General features: G+C 60.8%; 1 protein-coding gene across 3 annotated transcripts in view; it reads left to right on the plus strand.

Annotated features, from left to right (window-relative positions):
- The window catches only part of HIP1 (huntingtin interacting protein 1), a 52,202-nt gene extending 33,902 nt beyond the window's left edge, over positions 1–18,300 (plus strand). For 2 of the 3 annotated variants that reach the window (XM_069791592.1, XM_069791594.1), the window contains exons 6-31: positions 2,206–2,282; positions 2,567–2,628; positions 4,062–4,202; positions 4,743–4,800; positions 8,139–8,214; positions 8,642–8,773; positions 9,432–9,529; positions 9,733–9,805; positions 10,226–10,409; positions 10,505–10,593; positions 10,685–10,801; positions 10,890–10,991; positions 11,766–11,960; positions 12,104–12,251; positions 12,408–12,494; positions 12,614–12,721; positions 13,010–13,146; positions 13,253–13,363; positions 13,477–13,535; positions 13,668–13,761; positions 14,149–14,249; positions 14,362–14,467; positions 14,709–14,832; positions 15,055–15,116; positions 15,703–15,814; positions 16,156–18,300. In XM_069791592.1, coding sequence (XP_069647693.1) covers positions 2,206–2,282; positions 2,567–2,628; positions 4,062–4,202; positions 4,743–4,800; positions 8,139–8,214; positions 8,642–8,773; positions 9,432–9,529; positions 9,733–9,805; positions 10,226–10,409; positions 10,505–10,593; positions 10,685–10,801; positions 10,890–10,991; positions 11,766–11,960; positions 12,104–12,251; positions 12,408–12,494; positions 12,614–12,721; positions 13,010–13,146; positions 13,253–13,363; positions 13,477–13,535; positions 13,668–13,761; positions 14,149–14,249; positions 14,362–14,467; positions 14,709–14,832; positions 15,055–15,116; positions 15,703–15,814; positions 16,156–16,166 — 2,664 coding nt within the window. In that variant the 3' untranslated portion in view covers positions 16,167–18,300. Of the gene's footprint in view, positions 1–2,205; positions 2,283–2,566; positions 2,629–4,061; positions 4,203–4,742; positions 4,801–8,138; positions 8,215–8,641; positions 8,774–9,431; positions 9,530–9,732; positions 9,806–10,225; positions 10,410–10,504; positions 10,594–10,684; positions 10,802–10,889; positions 10,995–11,765; positions 11,961–12,103; positions 12,252–12,407; positions 12,495–12,613; positions 12,722–13,009; positions 13,147–13,252; positions 13,364–13,476; positions 13,536–13,667; positions 13,762–14,148; positions 14,250–14,361; positions 14,468–14,708; positions 14,833–15,054; positions 15,117–15,702; positions 15,815–16,155 lie in introns of all 3 variants that reach the window. The other variant, XM_069791593.1, reaches the window with a different exon arrangement.
- The last annotated feature ends 865 nt before the right edge of the window (positions 18,301–19,165 follow it).

The raw sequence follows: 19,165 nt of genomic DNA on the forward strand, positions 1-19,165 counted from the left end.
GATGGGGTGCTGGGGCGAAAGTGGTGGCAACACTACGGTGCAGGACAGGGGCTGGAAGAGCCATCCTGGTGATGTCACCCCTGAGGATCCTCTCCTCTGTCATGGCTGTCCTGCTGCCTCCATGAAACATGTCCCAGGCCACCAGGGTCCATCCTTACCCTGGATAAGAAGTGGCCCAAGGAGCAATGCCTCAGGGGTAGACAGTTTCATGCTGGATCAGGGCTCCTTGGAGGCACCTGGGCTGGGAGTTTGGGGGCTACAAGAAACAGTAAGAGACCCCTGGTTTTGGGGTGCATGTCCCCTCCCAGGTATCCCTGGTGGGCAGAGGTGGAAGAGGCCATGGGATTCTGGAGTGGGGAGGGCCTGTGGGGGCTGGGCTGTGCCACACCATGCCATGCCACACTGTAGGAGCAGCTCCTAACCATCCCGAGCACTGCCCTGGCAAGATCTGCAAGGGCTAAAGGAAGCCCAGGCAGCAGGAACAGGCAGGAGGCAGCACAGGCAGGGCAGGGGCCAGTGCCGAGGTGTAAATCCCCTGGAAAACCCTGTGACGGAGCCTGGCTTTTCTGCATCACCACAAATGCAGGGAAGGATGCCGGGGATTTGGGTTAGTGAGGTGTCCCTGTTGGTGCATGAAGGAGAATGAGCAGCAGTGCCTGCTCCAACTGGTGTGCGAGCATGGAGGATTATTTGCTACAGTCAGCAAAGGAGAAATTAAATAGATGTGTATAGAAACCTCCCTTTGCTTGGGACCAAAGTTTGCATGTAAGGTGCCCTAGTGTTTTCTAAAATAAGGTTTTTATATGGGCAGGAAAAGTGGAGTGGGAGCAACAAGTCAGCCTGGAAATTCAAAAATGATTGGGAAATAATGATTAACTTAATCTGAGCACCGCTGAGCATGCACAACTTAGTTCGTCTCAGCAGAACTTCAACAGAGTCACAGGTTTAAGGTTTTTTTTATGAGCACCCAGTTCATTGCAGACCATAAATCTCACCATAGATGTATCAGGCAAATGAGGAAATCAGGACAAGGTAGCACAGAACAAACCTCTCGGTCCCCAGCAGCCTTGGTGCTCCCACAGCTTCTGCCCTCCATTGCCTGCCCCACCTGGTAAACAGCACTACGCGTGGGATGCTGCAGGATCGGTCCTGGCCAGAGTCAGCGTGATCCTGTTCCACCCAGTGCTGTCCTCAGCTTGAAATAATCAGTGCCAGTTACCAAAACCCATTTTTTCTCTCTCCCCTTTGGGCTTTTGGGCCATGGGTGTTCCTGGGCACAGAAGCATCCTGGGGGAATCCCAGGGGATCATCCCAGATGGGTTTTTTCTCCATCATCAGGAGTTTGTTTCCAGCCTCTGAAGCAGCGCTGCTGGGCAGGTTCCTTCTTTGGGCTGGCCTTCAGAGAGGATACACCAGGTCTGGGTCTGCTCCACACGTGCAGTGCCGGCTGCCAGGGGTGATGGGGAACGTGTTTGTAGTAAGGGATGCAGCATGCCCTGTCACACCTCAGGAAGCCATGCTCACATCGATGGACCTTATTATTTAGGCAGATGCTTTCTTATAGAATAAACTAGAATATGCTTGTGGTGTTAAAATAACACAATGCTGCCAACAGCAGGATGGAATGTCATGGTGGGCTTGTGCACAAAGCACATCCCCGTGTGGCTTCAAGCGCCCTCATCCTTACAGTAACCATCTGCGGTAGGTTTGGTACCCATGATGTTTCCTTCCTTTCCGAGCTCTGCTGGAAAGAGGTGTTTTCTGAAGCCAGGCTGTACCCATCCCCCTGATTTGGTTTGGAGCTGTGATGTGACCTTCCCTGAAACACCTGGGCAGCATGAAGAGGCTTTGCCCCCCAGAGCAGATATTGGCTCCTTCCCCTCCAGCTCTCGGCGATGCCGTGCACGAGCTGGCAGTCCCATCTCCTCCATACTCAGCAGGTTTCTAAGCCCAGGGCGAACTAGTTTTTCTTGCTGGGGTGAATATGGGCACCATGGATTGAGGATGCTGCAGTCACCTGGGGTTCAGCAGACTTCCTGTCAGCCCCCTTTCACCCCTGCATCACTCCCTCGGAGCATCCAAAGAGCCGTCCCAGTCTCTTGCACTGAGGCTGCCGGCTGGGTTGGTGACCCTGGTGTTCCCAAAGCTGTGGCCAGAGCAGGAAATCCTCCAAAACCCTTTCCTGACTCCTGTTTCCCCATGCAGAATCCCCGCTTCCCCGGCAATCTCCAGATGTCTGACCGGCAGCTTGACGAGGCAGGGGAGAATGATGTCAATAATTTGTGAGTGTGGAGCAAGGGCAGGGAGCAAGGGAGGGGGGTGGATGCAGGCAAGGTGGCACAGCGCTGCCCAGCCTCACCGGCAGCACAATCGAGCCAGGGACTGGACCTTGCACCTTCTCCCCCGCCCTGCCACAGGTGCTGGGAGTGGGCAGAGCCCCCGGGCAAGGCTGGTGCATCCACACCAGAGCACCTGCTCGTCCCTGTGGGGTGGCATCTGGCAATGGGTTGAGGCCCATGGGTGGCTGCAGGGATGCTCCCCAACCATTCGCATCCTTTTTTCTTAGTTTTCAGCTGACGGTGGAGATGTTTGACTACCTGGAGTGTGAGCTGAACCTCTTCCAGACGGGTAAGCCCCTCTGCTGCCCTGCCAAAGGTTGGGGTGAGGGGTCTGGAGGGGCTGAGCTGCATTTGGGGGAGGCTCCGGGAAGGATGCTGTCTGAGAGCATCGCAGCTCATCTCTTTTCTGGGCTGTCCTGGGGCCCAAATTATTATTAGTTGAAGTCCCTGCATGCTGTGCTGCCTTGTGGCAGCCCTGCGGCAGTGCCATGGGGCTGGCTGCATCACCCCACCCCACTCCCCACCACATGCATCACTTCCACTGCCCAGACTTTGGGCTCTCCCACTCTGGCAGCCTCCTTGGGCTGAATTTCTTCTTGTCTTATTCATGGGCTTGCGACAGGTTTTGGTTTTTATTAGTGGTGAACACAAGCTGCCGTGGGTGTTTGCGGCGGTGCTGGAGCTGGGGGAGGCGTGGGTGCACCCTGCCTTTCTCCTGCCCTCCCGCGCAAGCAAGCAGAGGGGTAAAAACAAGCCAGCCTCAACCCTCAGGACTGTCATGCACCTCTGCACGCTCGTACAGGATCAGGTTTGGGGTAAATTAAAGCAATTGTGGGGCAAACCTTCATCTACTGCATGCACCGGGCTGTGAGTGCTGGCGGGACAGGGCTGTGTTTCAATGGAACTGGAGCAGCACCCTCGTCTCCTGGCCGCACGCTGGCACAGTGGGCCAGTGCCAGGACCCTCATATGTGCAGCGCAGCCCCATCCCCGGAGCACTCCCAGGAGTTCTTGCTGCTCTGCCCCTTGGAAGGGAGTTGCTGGATGGAGGGAGATGAAGCTGCCACCTTCTCCAACCACCCTGCTAGCCTGCCTGCTGCACCAGCACGCTTTGAGGGCAGGTGTCCCACAACTCGTGGGAGACCCGCAAGGCTGGACCATGAAGATGGTCACTGGACGCATTTCCAGCAGCCTGGCATCCTGTGCCCCAGGCTGGTCCCAGCCCTGCCAGAAATACCTTCGTGCCCTGGTGTTGGGGGGTACATCCTGCAACCCTGGCACAAGATGCAATTTGACGCAACGTGGACAGAGGATTGTGGACATGAGGTGCTGCCAGCTGCTCACAGGTGGTTTTGGAGAATCTCCTCACTGGCATGCATGGCGCACTCGAATGCCAGTGGGATGGCAGCGATGGGCAGAGCACAGGGGCTGCATGTCCTCGGGGGGCTGGGAGCTCTGCCTGGGGACCCGACTGGGGCTCAGGACTGGGCACCTCCAGCCCACAGTGCCAGGCTGAAGTGTTCCCAGGCCTGTGTGAGAGTCCTGGGTGGGAATTTCCACTCCTGCTGAGCTTGCAAACAGCTGCGGGGTGGTGGGCTGGGTCCCCAAGGGCCAGCAGGTGTCTTGCTGTGGGTGATGGTCTCTTGCTCTGGGTGATGTTTGTGGATGCAGCCAACATGGTGTGGCACCTGCTGGAGCCTGATCCCGTGCTTCTTCCCCGCAGTGTTCAGTTCCCTGGACATGTCACGCTCGGTGTCAGTGACGGCCACAGGGCAGTGCCGCCTGGCCCCACTCATCCAGGTGATCCTGGACTGCAGCCACCTCTACGACTACACCGTCAAGCTGCTCTTCAAGCTCCACTCCTGTGAGTGTCCCCAGCGGCAGCGCCTTGGGCAGAGGAGGGACACAGAGGGGGACACCGGGGGTCACCACCCTGCTCAGGCTGGGCTGTTTGCCCCCCCATCTCCTTCCCAGCCTTTTTCAGAGGGTGAAGGGAGTCACCAGGGCAAGGGACAAGGAGGTGCAAGCGCTAGGGGACCGAGCTGCCCCAGGAGCCTGCCCTGCTGGATGCCCCTAGGCCATGGGGACAGTGCCCACCAGGAGCTGTCCCAGGTTTGGGCAGGCACTGGTGCAAAACCCACATCCCCCAGGACCTTGAATTGTGGTGGCAGCTGCCTGAACACCAGCTTGCTGCCTTTCCCTGCCCTGGGGGTGTCTGGGGTGGGGACGTGATCCCCTCCTGCAGCGGGATGCTGAGCCCAGAGCATTCAGACCCTGGGAGGAGGGTGACCATCTCTGGGAAAGACCCATCCCCATATGGCTGTGCCGATGGGTTGTCCCTTGATCCATGCTTCTTCCCGGCATGGGGACACCCGGTGACATTTCTGCTTGCTGCTTCTTCCAGGTCTGCCGGCAGATACGCTGCAGGGCCACCGAGATCGCTTCCTGGAGCAGTTCAGAAAGTAAGTACCCAGACCCAGGGTGCTGGCTCTCCCCACTGCCAGCGATGCTCCAGGGTGTTCCCAGGGCAGAGAGGTGCTGGAGCCTTTGTGCCAGGGCTCAGCAGATGAGCAATGGATATGGAGGAAGGGCAGGAGTTGGTCTTGCTTCGGCATCTGAAATCCAGCCCGCTTTGACCTCTCGGCTTTCCCTGGAGCTTACTCCAGGACAACCACTCCACTTGGCAAATCCACAGCTATTGAATTACCAGATAACAGCATTATTAATTCTAGTGAGGTGTTCAGCTGCTGACTGCATGTCTGATGATTTAAAACCCTCAAACCCTTTAATTGCAGTTTTAAATGCAATTTGCAGGTGATGTGCTGAGGTGAAAGTCTGGGCTCAGGCTGAGAAGCCAAGCAGGGGGGGTTGCTGGTGAAGACACCCCAGGGATGCCTTGGGCTGGGTATTGGATGAGCAGGGTGCTCAGCACCCTTAGCAGCATTTTCTGCTTGCGATGGGTCCATTGGCTCTGTCGGGAGAGGGATGCATTGCATTGGTAGGAGCCTTGGGGTAGGAGCATTTGAGCAGCATGTGGAGGCGGTTTGAGATGCTGCTGCAGAAGGGTCCGCACAAGCCCTGGGGGGTGGGTGGGAATCGCAGTCATGGTGCTGGGGGCATGGGACAGGGAAAAGAGATTTTTCCTCCAATTCTGTTGAATTTCCAAAAAAATGCCAGTTGCACAAATCTGAGGGAGCTTGTTGAAAGGGGCAACCAAAAGATGAAACCTTTGGGTGTTGCAAAGCTGAGGAGGAATCCATGAAGAGCCTTGCAGAGAGCCTGGGTGCCAGGGATGCTGCTGGGTGCTGCAGTGGAGCTTTTGGGTGGGAAAAGCCATCCCTGCAGGGACACAGACAGAAAAAGAAAGGATAAAGCTTGTGGCACCTGTCAGAGAGACTTTAAAAGCAGCAGATAAAAGATGTAGGAGGAGAGAACCAGAACCAAGTCATGGTCACCCAATTACCCGAGACCTAGGACATGAAGGTGGCTGTGGTGCTGCTGGAGTATTGCCCAGAGGCTGAGATGTGTTATGGTGCTGGTTGATAAAAAGGGCTCCAGGGAAAGGGGAGGGAGGCAAGCAGAGGGGCTGACCCAGCGCTTGGCACAGCAGGGAAACAAAGAGTGGGGGAGGGTCTTCATGAAAAAGACAGCATAGGATGGGGTGGGTGCTGCTGCGTGCAGGAGGTGGGTGTTGGGTTCGTGAGAGACCATGAGCTGCTGCAGGGTGATGTGCAGTGGGAGCAAACATATTTATTTCCAAAAGTTCTGGGAAAAAATGGAACTACCCTGAGAAATGCAGATGACACACAGCTGAGTGGTGCAGTCGATATGCTGGAGGGAAGGGGTGGCATCCAGAGGGACCTGGACAGGCTGGAGGAGTGGGTCCATGTAAACCTCATGAAGTTCAACCAGGCCAAGTGCAAGGTCCTGCACCTGGGTCAGGGCAATCCCCACGACCAGCACAGACTGGGGGATGGATGGATGGATGGATGGAAGGATGGAGAGCAGCCCTGCAGAGAAGGACTGGGGGATACTGGTGGGTGGAAAATGAGACACGAGCTGGCAATGTGGGCTTGCAGCCCAGAAAGCCAAGCAGCTCCTGGTCTGCATCACCAGCAGCGTGGCAAGCAGGTCGAGGGAGGGGATGGTCCCCCTCTGCTCCGCTGTCCTCAGACCCCCCTGGAGCACTGCAACCAGCTCTGGGGTCCTCAGCACAAGACACACATGGACCTGCTAGAGCAGGTCCAGAGGAGGTCACCAAAATGGTCCAAGGGATGGGACACCTCTGCTATGGAGAAAAGCTGAGGGAGTTGGTGCTGTGCAGGCTGGAGAAGAGACGGCTCCGGGGAGACCTTGCTGCGGCTGCTCAGTACTTAAAGGGGTCTTATAGGAAAGAGGGAGAGAGACTTTTGACCAGGGCCTGCACTGACAGGACAAGGGGCAGTGGTTTTAAACTGAACGAGGGTGGGGTTAGCTTGGACATAGGGAAGAAATGTTGTATGATGAGGGTGGTGAGACACTGGCAGAGGTTACCCTGAGAAGCTGTGGCTGCCCCATCCCTGGAAGTGTTTGAGGTCAGGTTGGATGGGGCTTTGAGCAACCTGACCTAGTGGGAGATGTCCCTGCCCCTGGCAGGGGGGTTGGACTGGATCATCTTTGAAGGTCCCTTCCAACCCAAACCACTCTGTAAGTCCATGATCCTATGAGATGTGAGGGCAGGTCCCCCCTGGACTAGCAACTGCACAAGGGAGAGGAGACAAATGGTCAGGTTTTATACCAGGAAGTGTCTCAGGGTGATCGCCAGTGACAGTGCTGGAACCGGTCCTCTTGCTGTATTTTAAATGAGATCGAAAAAGAGTGAGCAGTGAAGTGCCATGGCCTCTAGTATCTGATTATATAGGGTAGTCAAAACAAAAACTGGCTGCTGAGAGCAGGGGGAGGATGTCATGGTGCTGAGGGACAGTTCGATTCAAGGTCACAAACTGCAAACCAGTGCCCATGGGAAAAACACCAGGCACGGACATCAGCAGATAGCGGGGCTGTCCATGGGCTCTGACCACCCAGGGCAGAGACCTTGGGGCGGGTATCAACAGTGCTGAGGTACTGACTGGGAAACTGGGGAGCCTGGAAGGGAAGGGAGCCATGAGTGGCACGGCCGGGCACTGCTGCTCCTCCCCAAAATTGGAAATCGTGCAGAGAGGTAGCCCTGCTGCTGGGGGACATGCTCCTGCAGGGACCTGAATGTAATGGTGCAGATGTGGCCTCCAGGCAGGAAGCCCCCAACCTGTTCATGGCTGGGGGCATAGTGGGAGCAATGGTGATGTTTCTCAGCTGTCCCTTCAAGCTTTGGCTGTAGTGAGGACAGCACAGGGAGGTGGCTGTACCTCGGGGTGACCCAGTGCAATCATTCTGCTGCGGTTCATGGTTTTACAGACTCACAGAGTGGTTTGAGTTGGAAGGGACCTTCAAAGATCATCCAGTCCAGCCACCCTGCCATTGGCAGGGACATCTCCCAGTAGATCAGGTTGCTCGAGTTTCAGGTCCTTCTCTCTCAGGTCCTGGGTTTATGGGAGAAAGCCTTCAGCAGTCAGTTTTTGCCACAGGTGGGAGGCTGGCGATGGCGTCTTCCCAGGACCTGCCATGGGTTTGGTGGCAGCACACACCACTGTGCCTTCCAGCACAGTGTGGTGGCCCGGTGACACCTTCCTGGAGCCAGGCGAGGGGTTGGAGCTACCCACGTTTGGGGTGGGGAGTCTGGGTTGGGCAAGAGCTGTCCCTAACAATTCCCTGCCCTTTGCAGGCTGAAGGAGCTCTTCTACCGCTCCAGCAACCTGCAGTACTTCAAGCGGCTGATTCAGATCCCACAGCTGCCAGAGGTGAGACCCCATGGTCCCGGGTCCCCATGCTCGCTGTCCCCATGGCCAGGAGCAGCAACGGGGCCAGTGGCACTGGGAGAGTGCCCAAAAAGGGTCACCTGCTGCCTTGCCTGGCTTCCCTGGGGCCAGTGGCAATGTAGGGGTTGTGGGACATGAGGCTCATCCTTGCATCCCTCCCCGGGTGGGGTCCTGTGGGATGGAACTGCCCCTCTGTCCAGGGGCTGGGATACGCTCTCGCACCAACCCTCAGCCCTTGCCAGGATCTGTCCCCATGGGTCCTGGCTCCATCCCTACAGGTCCTGGCTCTGTTCCCATGGGTCCGGGCACGGCCAGCTCAGCAATGGTGCAAGATTTCAACCAACTGTGCCCAAAGCCCTGCAGCAGTGCCGGTCCTCCCCCACCCAGCCACGCTCCTCTCCTTCCCCAGAACCCTCCCAATTTCCTGCGTGCCTCAGCGCTGTCAGAGCACATTAGCCCCGTGGTGGTCATCCCCGCCGAGGCATCCTCACCTGACAGTGAGCCCATCACAGACCTGGTGGAGATGGACACGGCCTCACAGGTGAGCCACTGCCGCTGCTGCACTGCCCGTGCTCCTTGAGCTGTGGAGACGACAGTGGGTGTCCTTCAGCTCTGAGACCACAGTTATTTCTCCAAAACCATGCCATGGTTGGCGCTGAGACAGTGGGGATGGCCTCAAGCACTGGGGAGCATCACTGCAGGTGGCCATGTGGGTGCTGGGTGTCGCGTGTGGGTGCTGCTAGGTCTGAGCCAGGCTGAGTTCATCTTGTGGTGCTTCTCTTAGAGGCTTGGTGCCCTCCAGTGATGGCTGGCTGGAGGTGTTTGGCTTCCCAGCATTGCTCCTCAGCTCTGTGTGCTTGCATTAGGTCTTCACGTCCCTCTCCACCAAGGGTTGTCCCCAGGCGCTGAGCGTTTTGGGAGGGGAAGGGGCTTGCAGTGACATGGCTTTGGGGATCTTCTCCCTCCCGAGGAGTCAGGTGGGGACAGACCAGAGATGCTCCATGTTCAATGTGTTCAACGCGTTCAGCGCCCTGGGAGCAGCAGGGGGGATCCAGCCCTGGTGTACAGGCAGCACAAGCAGGCAGCAGGCCTGCCGGCACGTGGGCTGGCTCTGCGGTGCCACCAGGAACATGGAGGGGGCAAGGGCTCCAGAGCGGTGGTGGGTTCGCTCCAGGTCCATGCTGCTCCTCTTCCCGCAGAGCCTGTTTGACAACAAGTTTGACGACATCTTCGGCAGCTCTTTCAGCAGCGACCCCTTCAACTTCAACAGCCAGAACGGGATGAACAAGGATGACAAGTGAGCAGTCCCAGTTATGCCATGGAGGTGGCCAGGATTGGACTGGGAGCTCCCTTCCCATCATGGCACGGCAGCCACCTGCCAGGCTGCTGCAACACAGCAGCTGCAGTGGCACAGGGGATGCCTCCCCTCCCAGGATGCGTCCCCATGGTACTGGTGCGGCTGGTGGCACTGAGGACATACCCGGTGTCTCTCCTTCCCAGGGACCGGTTAATTGAGCAGCTTTACAGGGAGATCGCAGCCCTGAAGGAGGAGCTGGAGAACTTCAAGGCTGAGGTGGGTGACAACCATCTGGTGGTGTCACATGGTGAGCACCTATGTGGCAGTCCTGTGGGAGGATAAGACCCAGCAGCTCACACTGGGAATGGGGCTGGTGGGGTGGTGGCTGTGTCCCTGGGTGGGCAAGGCGCTGCCCCTGTCTGTCTGTCCTGCCGTGTCCGCAATGGCTTCTGCATCCCTCGCACAGCCTTCACTGCCCATATGGGGGGTCCCTAGGTGTGCTGGGAGGGACTGCGTCCCTGCTGGGGGGGCCAGGCTCACCCCCACTGCCCAGCATCCTCAATGCTTCACCGTGCTACCGTTGGGACTCTATGGGATGCTACACAGGGGGTGGCCACCAGATGGTACTGGTGGGCATCGGACAGTGCTGGCAGCCACTGAATGGCACTGGGAGCTGCCCACCTGCTGTCCCCGCAGAGCGCACGGGGTTCGGTGCAGCTGCGTGGTCGTGCCAGCGAGCTGGAGGCCGAGCTGGCCGAGCAGCAGCACCTGAAGCAGCAGGCACAGGATGAGAGCGAGTTCCTGCGTGCAGAGCTGGAGGAGCTGAAGAAGCAGCGGGAGGACACCGAGAAGGCACAGAGGAGCCTGACAGAGATCGAAAGTGAGCAGGGAGAGCGCGCACCCAGCTTGGAGTGGGGGTGAGCTGCGGGGTGGGGGTCCACGGTGCTCACCTTGGCATCCCTGCATGTGTGGCAGGGCGGGCACAGGCCAACGAGCAGCGCTACAGCAAGCTGAAGGAGAAGTACAGCGAGCTGGTGCAGAACCACGCCGACCTGCTGCGGAAGGTGGGCTCCCCGAAACCCCTCCAGGCATCCCCTTTCCCAGCCATGCCCCCCAACACTGGGGATCACTGAGCTTCCTCTCTTCCATCACCAGAATGCAGAGGTGACCAAGCAGGTGACAGCGGCCAGGCAGGCCCAGGGGGACGTGGAGCGGGAGAAGAAGGAGCTGGAGGACTCCTTCCAGCGGGTGAGCGAGCAGGCTCAGAGGAAGGTGAGTGGGGATGAGGGGACATGACAGGGTGTTAGGGGGGACTCCTCCATGGGGCACTGGCACCAGCAATTTCTCTTCTTGCCCACAGTCTCAGGAGCAGGCAGAGGTGCTGGACACGCTGAAGCGGGAGCTGGCAGCCAGCAGACAGGAGCTGCAGGTCCTCCAGGGCACCCTGGAGTCCAGCACACAGGTGAGAGCCCATGGGTGGCCCCTGCCACCCGAAGAGAGGCATTTCGGGTGAGGGGGAGGTCTGCCCGCTGTCGCGGTGCTTGGGTGAGATGTTACCCATCCAGGCATTACCCACTGTTGGCCTGATAACCAGCTCCCTGTCTTCTTCCTCCCCACATCTAGATGGGTTCAGCGATCGTACCAGGGGGTTTAACACTCCTGGGTGCAAGAGTGTGCTGAGCGATGGCCTCCAGCAGCGGGGATCATTGAACAAAATCCCTGCAAGAGCAGGGTCAGGCAGGGCGGCTCTGCCCACTGTAAAAACCAGGCAGGGAGCTTGCTGTCACATCACAAGTGTTTGCATGGGCTTGCTGCCGTGCCAGAGGGTATTTCATGCCTATGGACCTGTGGAGGACAGCAGGGGTTTCCAGGCTCGTTGTAGAAGGCAGAAGCTGGCAGGAAAATGGAGCTGCCCATCTCCAGGGTGGGCAGACACTGCAGCAGGATGGGGATAGGGCAGAACCAGCTCCAGAGCTAGCAGCCAGCACCCTTCATCTGCTCCTCCATCAGGATGCTGACTAGTCATAATAAAAGTGAATTTTCACTGATAGAAGTGAAAGGGCTCCCCAGGGAGCCTCAGCCAGCCCCAGGTGAGGCCATCAGTGCTGCAAGGGTGCTGCCAGGCAGCAGGTGATGCAGGAATGATCGAGGTGGCCCAAGCCTGGACCATGAACAAGTCCCCAAACCGGAGGGTCACTCTCGGCACAGCCCCGACCATTGTTTCATGCCCACTCAGGCAGGAGCGGAGCAGAGCACCCAGATCGCCAGCCTGGAACAGGAGAGGGACAGCCTGAGCCGGGCAGCGGAGCAGCACGGGGAGGAGATGGCCGCCTTGCGGGCTGAGCTGCAGCAGCTGCGGGACACGCTCAGCCGCGAGCAGGAGAGCAGCAAGATGGAGCTGGAGACATTGCAGACCCAGCTGAGAGACAAGGTACCCCAGGGGCACTGCGGGCAAGGGGCATCCCCTTCCATGCCAAGCTGCGGGGGTTTGGCAGTGCTGGAGGCAGCAGTGGGGTGTGGGGGTGATTCCCAGCCGGTGCGGCGGGAGCCGTGACACCCACGCCGGCTTGGCAGGAGAGTAGGGAGCAGGCACTGCAGTGGCGCCTGGCCGAGGAGCAGTTTGCCCTGCTGCAGGGCACCGCGCGGGAGGCGGAGCGGATGGTGCAGGATGCCCTCGGTCGCCTGGAGGATCCTGCTCACATCGGCTGCACCGGCTCAGCAGGTGAGTTCCCTGGTGCTCGCCAAACTGGGCGTTATCCTAAGCCAGAGCACAAAGCCCCCCTCCTTGCTGTCCTCTGGGCCGTGCCAGCGGTGGAGAGCAGCCATGCCGCACACAGGGACACCCCACATTTGAGCCCTGCCTGCTGTCTGCCTGCAGATTACCTCCTGTCCAGAACGCTGGCAGCCTCCGAGTGCGTAGAGCGGCTGCAGGACGCACACAGCAAATACCTTTCCAATCACACAGGTGAGAGCCGGCAGCCCCGGGCAGGGGCTGGGCTGGGGGACAGGGGCAGCTCCAGCACTCATGGGCTGGGCGGGCAGTGCCCACTGGGGCTGAGGCGTGTGCCCGCTCTCCCACCGCAGCCGTGGGCTCTCTGCTGCCCTGCCTGGCCCTCTTCGCCCACCTCGTCAGCGACACCCTCCTGCAGGGCAGCGCTACCTCCCACGTGGCCCCCATGGAGCCCGCCGACCGTGAGTGCTGCTCGACCGACGGGGCAGGCAGGGGCTGGGGTGGGCAGGGTGCTGGGTTGGACACGGACTAGGGTGGGCAGGGGCCACAGCAGGCAGGGGACCGGGTGGGCAGGAAGCTGGGGCAAGTGGGATGCTGAGCTGGGCAGGATTCTGGGGCAGGCAGGGGCTGGGGTGGGCAGGGTGCTGGGGCGGGCAGGGGCCAGGCTGGGCAGAATTCCGGGGCAGGCAGGGGCTGGGCATCTCAGTCGCCACATGCGGTACCCTCAGCCTCTCGTGCTGCCCATGCAGGTCTTCTGGAGATGTGCAAGCAGTGTGGCAGCGAGGCCGTGAGCTACCTCAGCACCCTGCAAGACCCAGGGACAGTGGAAGGCGCCGACTGCAGCCTGGTGATGACTTGCCTGGGCCAGATCAGCTCCATTGGGGAGGTGGGTGCCCCAGGAGGGCTGGTGGGATGGGGTCAGGCTGTGGCAGGCACCGCCGCAGGGACTGTGCCACCCCTGGATGGTTCCTTTTGTCCCATCACATCCCTAGGAGCTGCGGCCCAGAGGGCTGGACATTAAGCAGGAGGAGCTGGGTGACCTGGTGGACAAGGAGATGGCAGCAACAGCGGCGGCCATCGAAACAGCGGCTGCCCGCATAGAGGTGAGGGTTGCCACTTGCTGAGAGGCACCCATGGGCGCTGTGCCTGCCAGGACTACCGGCACAAGGCCAGGACGGTGCACGGGGTTCAGTGCTGCCTCTCCCCCCTCTACCAGGAGATGCTGAGCAAGGCACGGGCTGGTGACACTGGGGTCAAACTGGAAGTGAATGAGAGGTGAGTGGTGGCTGGGGCGCTGGAGAGAGAGGGGCAGGCAGGATGGGGCCTGCTGCCGCAGGCAGAGCGGCTGCATCATGGCCCTGGGGTCTCCCTCCCCACAAGTGAGGCTCAGTGGGGTTTGTCTCACAGGATCCTGGGCTCCTGCACGGGCCTCATGCAGGCCATCCATGTCCTGGTCCTGGCCTCCAAGGACCTCCAGAGAGAGATCGTGGAGAGTGGACGGGTGAGCTGGGGACTGGGATGCAGGCAGGGGTGTGGGCAGGGCATGGGGCAGCAGGTGCTTGGCCAGCTAAGGGTCACCACGCACTTGCTGGGGACGTGCTGCTCCGAGCCTTGGCCTGTTGGGGCATCAACGCCAGCTGCCGGGAGCTCCTGCCCCAGTCCCAGCGTCTCACCCTGGCTGCAGTCCCCAGGGTGTCACGGAGGTCCCTGATCTCCCTTCCCACGTTGAGCACCCCTTCACCCCCCAAGTTCAGTGTCTCCCCAGCTCCCACACACATCCTAAATGAAACCCTGACTTACTCAGTTCCCCCAAGAACCAGGGTTTGGGGGTCCCAGGCCCCGCCGTCCCCCTGTCCCCAACATGTGACCATGCCTTTCTCGATGGCAGGGCGCGGCGTCCCCCAAGGAGTTTTACGCTAAGAATTCCCGCTGGACCGAGGGTCTTATCTCTGCCTCCAAGGCTGTGGGCTGGGGTGCCACCGTCATGGTGTAAGTGCCACTGTCACTGGAGGGGGGAGAGGATGGCAGGGTCCTGCTGTCCCCACAGGGAGGGGACGGGGGTGGCGGGAGGATGCCCCAACCCCTCTCTGCCCTCCCACAGTGACGCTGCTGACCTGGTGGTGCAAGGCAAGGGGACATTCGAGGAGCTGATGGTCTGTTCCCGGGAGATCGCGGCTAGCACTGCCCAGCTGGTAGCAGCCTCCAAGGTAGGAGCCCGGCATCTCGGGAGGCTCCTCTGCTGCTGCCTGCATCACCTGGCAGCTCCCCCCACCGCTGCCTGCACTTGGCTCTGGGAGAGATGCTCTGTCCCCGAGCAGGAAGCAGGAGGGCTGCTCCCCTGGCCATGGTTTGGGGTGACCCTGGGGCACCACATGGTCACCCCAAACCATAGGGGTGGTCTGCTCGCCCAGCAGGGCCTAAGCACACCCCTCCTCGCTGCCCTGGCAGGTGAAGGCAGACAAAGACAGTGCTAACCTTTGCAAGCTCCAGCAAGCCTCCCGGAGCGTCAACCAGGCCACGGCTGGTGTGGTGGCCTCCACCAAGGCTGGGAAGTCGCAGGTGGAGGAGAAAGGTAAGTGTGGGGCTGCAGGAGCATAGACCTGCCCCAAAACCTCTGCTCTTCATGCTCGCCGTCTTCAGTTGGCTGTGCCCCAGTGGTCTCTGCCTGTGGCTGCCCGTTGCTTGCAGTCTGCGTATCCCACGGTGGCAGACCCTGCCAGCAGCATGGGAGCTGCCAGGGGTTCTGAGCAGGGGAGTGAAGCTGGAGGGGGCCTGGTGGTGTCTTTCTCCACAGACAGCATGGACTTCTCCAGCATGACGCTCACCCAGATCAAACGGCAGGAGATGGACTCACAGGTAGGAGGTTCTTCCGTGTTTTGGGAAACACATCTGCTGGTGCCTTGCTTGGGCTAACGAGAGGCTGCCTGGGCTAGGGGAGAGGTGGGGGGGGCACCCTGCCTGGCTGCCTGACCCCAGGCAGCACCAGCTGGTGGGGAAAGCCCAAGATATGAAGGCAACAGATGGGTTTGCCCAGGAGCCATGTTGCAGTTGGTCCTCAAGCCTTCCCTGACACTGTGCCCATCACAGCACAACAGCCCATGACCTCCCCCTGCTCTTGTGTGCCTGCCGGGCTGCCCCGCAGCACCCACCTCCACCTGGCACGGGGCATCCCTGGGGAATTCCTCTTCCCTGGGTGTCCACTTGGGTTGCTCTGTCTTCACCTGCCTGCACAGGCAGCGCCCACCTGAGCTCAATTCCCTCCACAGGATCACTTGCCATCAGAGCGCTTATGGGATGTACCTCGGTGGTCTTTGAGCTCGATAGCAGGGAGATAGCGGGTTTGAGAGGGGGGTGGCCAGCCCAGCATGGCTCTGTGCCAGCTGGAGAACCCAGGTGCTGTGCCAGGGCTCAGGGTGACCATGGCGTGCATGATGTCATTCAGGTGCGGGTGCTGGAGCTGGAAAACCAGCTGCAGAAGGAGCGGCAGAAGCTGGGGGAGCTGCGCAAGAAGCACTATGAGCTGGCAGGTGTGGCGGAGGGCTGGGAGGAGGATGGTGAGTGGATCCCAGTCCTGCTCCCAGTGGGAAGCTGCACCGGGAAGGAGTGGGGCAGGATGGGGAAACCGTGCCTGCAATCCAGGCAGTGAGCAGGCGTGGGTTCTGCTCTGGCTGGCATAAGTGGAACCCAGGGATAGTTGGCACATGTGGGCAAAGCCACAGGGCCCCTGATCTGTGCAGGAGACTGTGGGACCCGCATCGCCCCTGGGCAGTGTGCTCGGGTGCTACTGGGGCTCTGCTGCCCTGCAAAGCTCTGGGATCCCAAAGGGATGGGGCAGAGGTATGCTGAGGGGGCACCGTGTTGCTCCACACCTCTTTACCCTCTCTCCCTCCTCCAGCTGCAGATTAACACCCGTGGTGGAGGCAGCCCTCGGGGGACACCCCCAACGGCGGGCTGCGACCCAGCTCAGTGCAGCCTTTTGGGAAGATCCACAATAAACCGGTGCAGAAGCCACCCCGAAGCACACGTCCTCCGCGTCCCCTCTGCCAAGAGCCGCCTCCAGCGCCGGAGCACCAAGAGCCGCCTGGCGAGACCCCGGGGCCGGGAGGAAGGGCTCACCGGCCTGACGCCAGCTGCAAACCGCACGTGTATTTATTAGAGCTGCTTGGGGTTGGGGGGGGGGGGTCTCGAGGGGGGGGTCTTTAACCCTTTAGTTTTGTTTTTGCACAGACTTTTGGAACTCTTTGAGCCAGCTCTGGCTGAGCGAGAGCATTCAGGTTTCTTTCGCCTCTCGCTGCTTCTCCAGCCTTAACCCGGTCCCTGGCTCAGCGCAAACATCCCCCCCTGCAAAGGAGCCTGCTGTGGTGCCAGGGGCCCCAGGGGTGCTGCTGGGTCGGGAGCCAGCTTTTGGGGTGCTGCTGGGCTTGGTGCTAGGTGTGCTCCCCCCTCCGGCAGGGACACCGAGTGCCTTTGGCCACTGCAGGGTGGGGGGGAGCGTTCCAATGGGACAGCCCGGCTGGTGAGACCAGGGTGCCGGCAGCAGAACTGGGAGCAGCCGGCGGTGAGGAGGGAGTGGGGCGGACAGTGGGAGGCATGCTGCCTTGAGGTCCTGTTCCCCCATTCTGGGTCCCAAAAATGCCCCCCCCAACCCCGGAGCTGGGCTGCCCTGCCCCAACAGATCACTGTGTTCATGCCAGCAATAAACACTCCGCAAGGTGCTGGGCACGGGTTTGGGCAACTGTGGTGCCACCACACAAGCCACCAGCTCCTGGGGATGGGAGGTGGCTCTAGGGCAGCAGCACAGAGTCTTTGGGGGGCAGTCAGGGTGCCCCAACACCAGAGCACACTGAAGCCAGAGCAAGCAGCTCCCCATGCCCGCTCGCTCTGGGCTGGTGCCACCCCTGTGTCCTCGCCACCCTCTTTGGTGCATGGGGGATTGGTGCTGGCGGTGCCATGGGCAGGGGCAGCTGTGGGGCTGGCTCTGGCCAGGGAACCTTTGTGCCTTGGAGCAGGGGGCTGGGAGGGCAGGGGGGTGTCTGCCAGCTCCAGCCCCCCACCTCATCTCGCTGCAGCAGGGACAGTGGCATCAGCCTGCGCAGCAATGTCCCCGTCCCCCACGGCCACTCCCATGGCCCTGCCGGTGCCCCTTGCAGGGCCAGGGTGTCCTTGCCAGCCTGGCAGCATTGCTGCCTGCACCCTGCCTTCAGGCAGCTGCCGCTTCCTGGGGGGGGAGACAGCCAGACCAGCCCCCTCAGGGTGCTGGGGGGGCAGGATTTGGCCTTTCTTACTTTAGGAAGTGGTGGCATTTCCCAGAGTGGCTGGGCTGTCACTGCATGCTTTCCCAGTGATGTCCGTCAGCCCTTGGCTGGCAGTCAGAGCAGTGGGACCCTCCTGCACTCCCATGCCCGGCCAGGCCATCACCATGGCCTCAGGGCTGCCACCCGCTACGCGCAGGAGAGCGCAACCATTCACCATGCAGGGACCTGGTGTCCCCGCATCCCCCAGCCAGCCCTGCTGCCAACACACCCACTCTGTGCCCCCAGCCTGCTGGGGACGCCTTGGGGACCTTGGGGCTCCCCCTGACTCCCCACACCCTGCCATGGCCGTACCCTGACCTGCACCGGCTCCCCTCTGGATGCAATACCAACCATCCCGTTCCTGCAGGACACGAGGAGCCCCCAAACCCTCCCTGCTCTTTTGGGTGGGGGGGGGGGGGGTCTCACTTGTGCGGGGTACCCCCAACTACCTCAGGCCTCCAGGCTGGGTCAGGGCCAGGGGGCGGCAAGGGGGTCACGGTGGCGGCAGGGGCTGGGGGACAGCGGCACCGCTCTCAGCCGAAACCACTTCTTTTTGTATCTCGGTCAGGTGCTGGCGGGGGGCGAGTGTCCCCCACGCAGTCCCCGGTGCTGGTGGCTGGCAATGGGGATGGCGGGGGTTCCCCTCCACTGCAGGTTGGGTTGGTTGGGTGGTTTTTTTTTCATTGTATGATAATAATTACTACATTGTGTGTTTTTGATTTTTCAATAAAGCCTTCAGCCCAGCCCTTCTGGCTCCGGGGTGGTTGGCAGCTGGGCTGTGTCACCATGGGGGTCCCACGGCTGTGCTCAGCACCCTCCAAAAATTAACTTGGGGATGTGCTGTTGAGGTGACCCGGGTGATGTACTGATGATTATGTCCCCCTCCTGGCTCTGTCCCCAGGGCCGCCCTGCACATCGTCTGTTGTTCCTTGGGAGGGAACCAGGACCTGGTCCCTGCTCAGCCCTGAGGAGCAGGGGTGGCTTTAGCCTCCCCACCACCCCGGGTCCCTTTGGTGACACTGCAGTGGGGGGGGGGAGGGGAATGTGCAGAGCACCCTGCCCTTCCCAGCTGTGCTGCAGGGTCACCCTGGCAGGGCCATCTCATGGGGGTCCTGCTGCTGGATGGCCCGTGGGGGCCACGGATGGGGAGATGCTCAGGGGAACGTCCCCTCTCAGGTGTGACGCTGCAGCAGGACGTCATGCTCCCGCGGTGCCCTCCCACCCTGGGCTGCAGGAGGCCCCGTGACAGCCTGTCCCTGCAGCTGTGGTCTGTCCCCGCAGCGTGGTCTGTCCCCGCAGCCGTGTTCTGCAGGGTCCCTGCCATGGTCCCCTGCTCTGCAGGACGCAGCAGGGCTGCAGAAGCTGCAGGCAGCTGGCAGGCAGCAGGGTGGGCAGCACTCCCCTGGAGAGCTGTGTCCCCTGGGGACCCAGTGGCGCAGCCAGCCAGAATGTCCTTCCCACGGACCCCAGCACGGCGTGGGGTGGCTCGTCCCCAGCCCTGCCTTGCAGAGCAGGCTGCTGGTGGCGGCACCCTTCAGCCGGGGCAGGGGGAACAGGGGCTGGCCACGCAGGGAGCTGCCCCTGCACCCGCTGGGGGCCAGGGACAGGCAG

Source organism: Haliaeetus albicilla, chromosome 9 (genome assembly GCF_947461875.1).
Source record: "Haliaeetus albicilla chromosome 9, bHalAlb1.1, whole genome shotgun sequence".
In the NCBI taxonomy this organism is placed as follows: Eukaryota; Metazoa; Chordata; class Aves; order Accipitriformes; family Accipitridae; genus Haliaeetus; species Haliaeetus albicilla.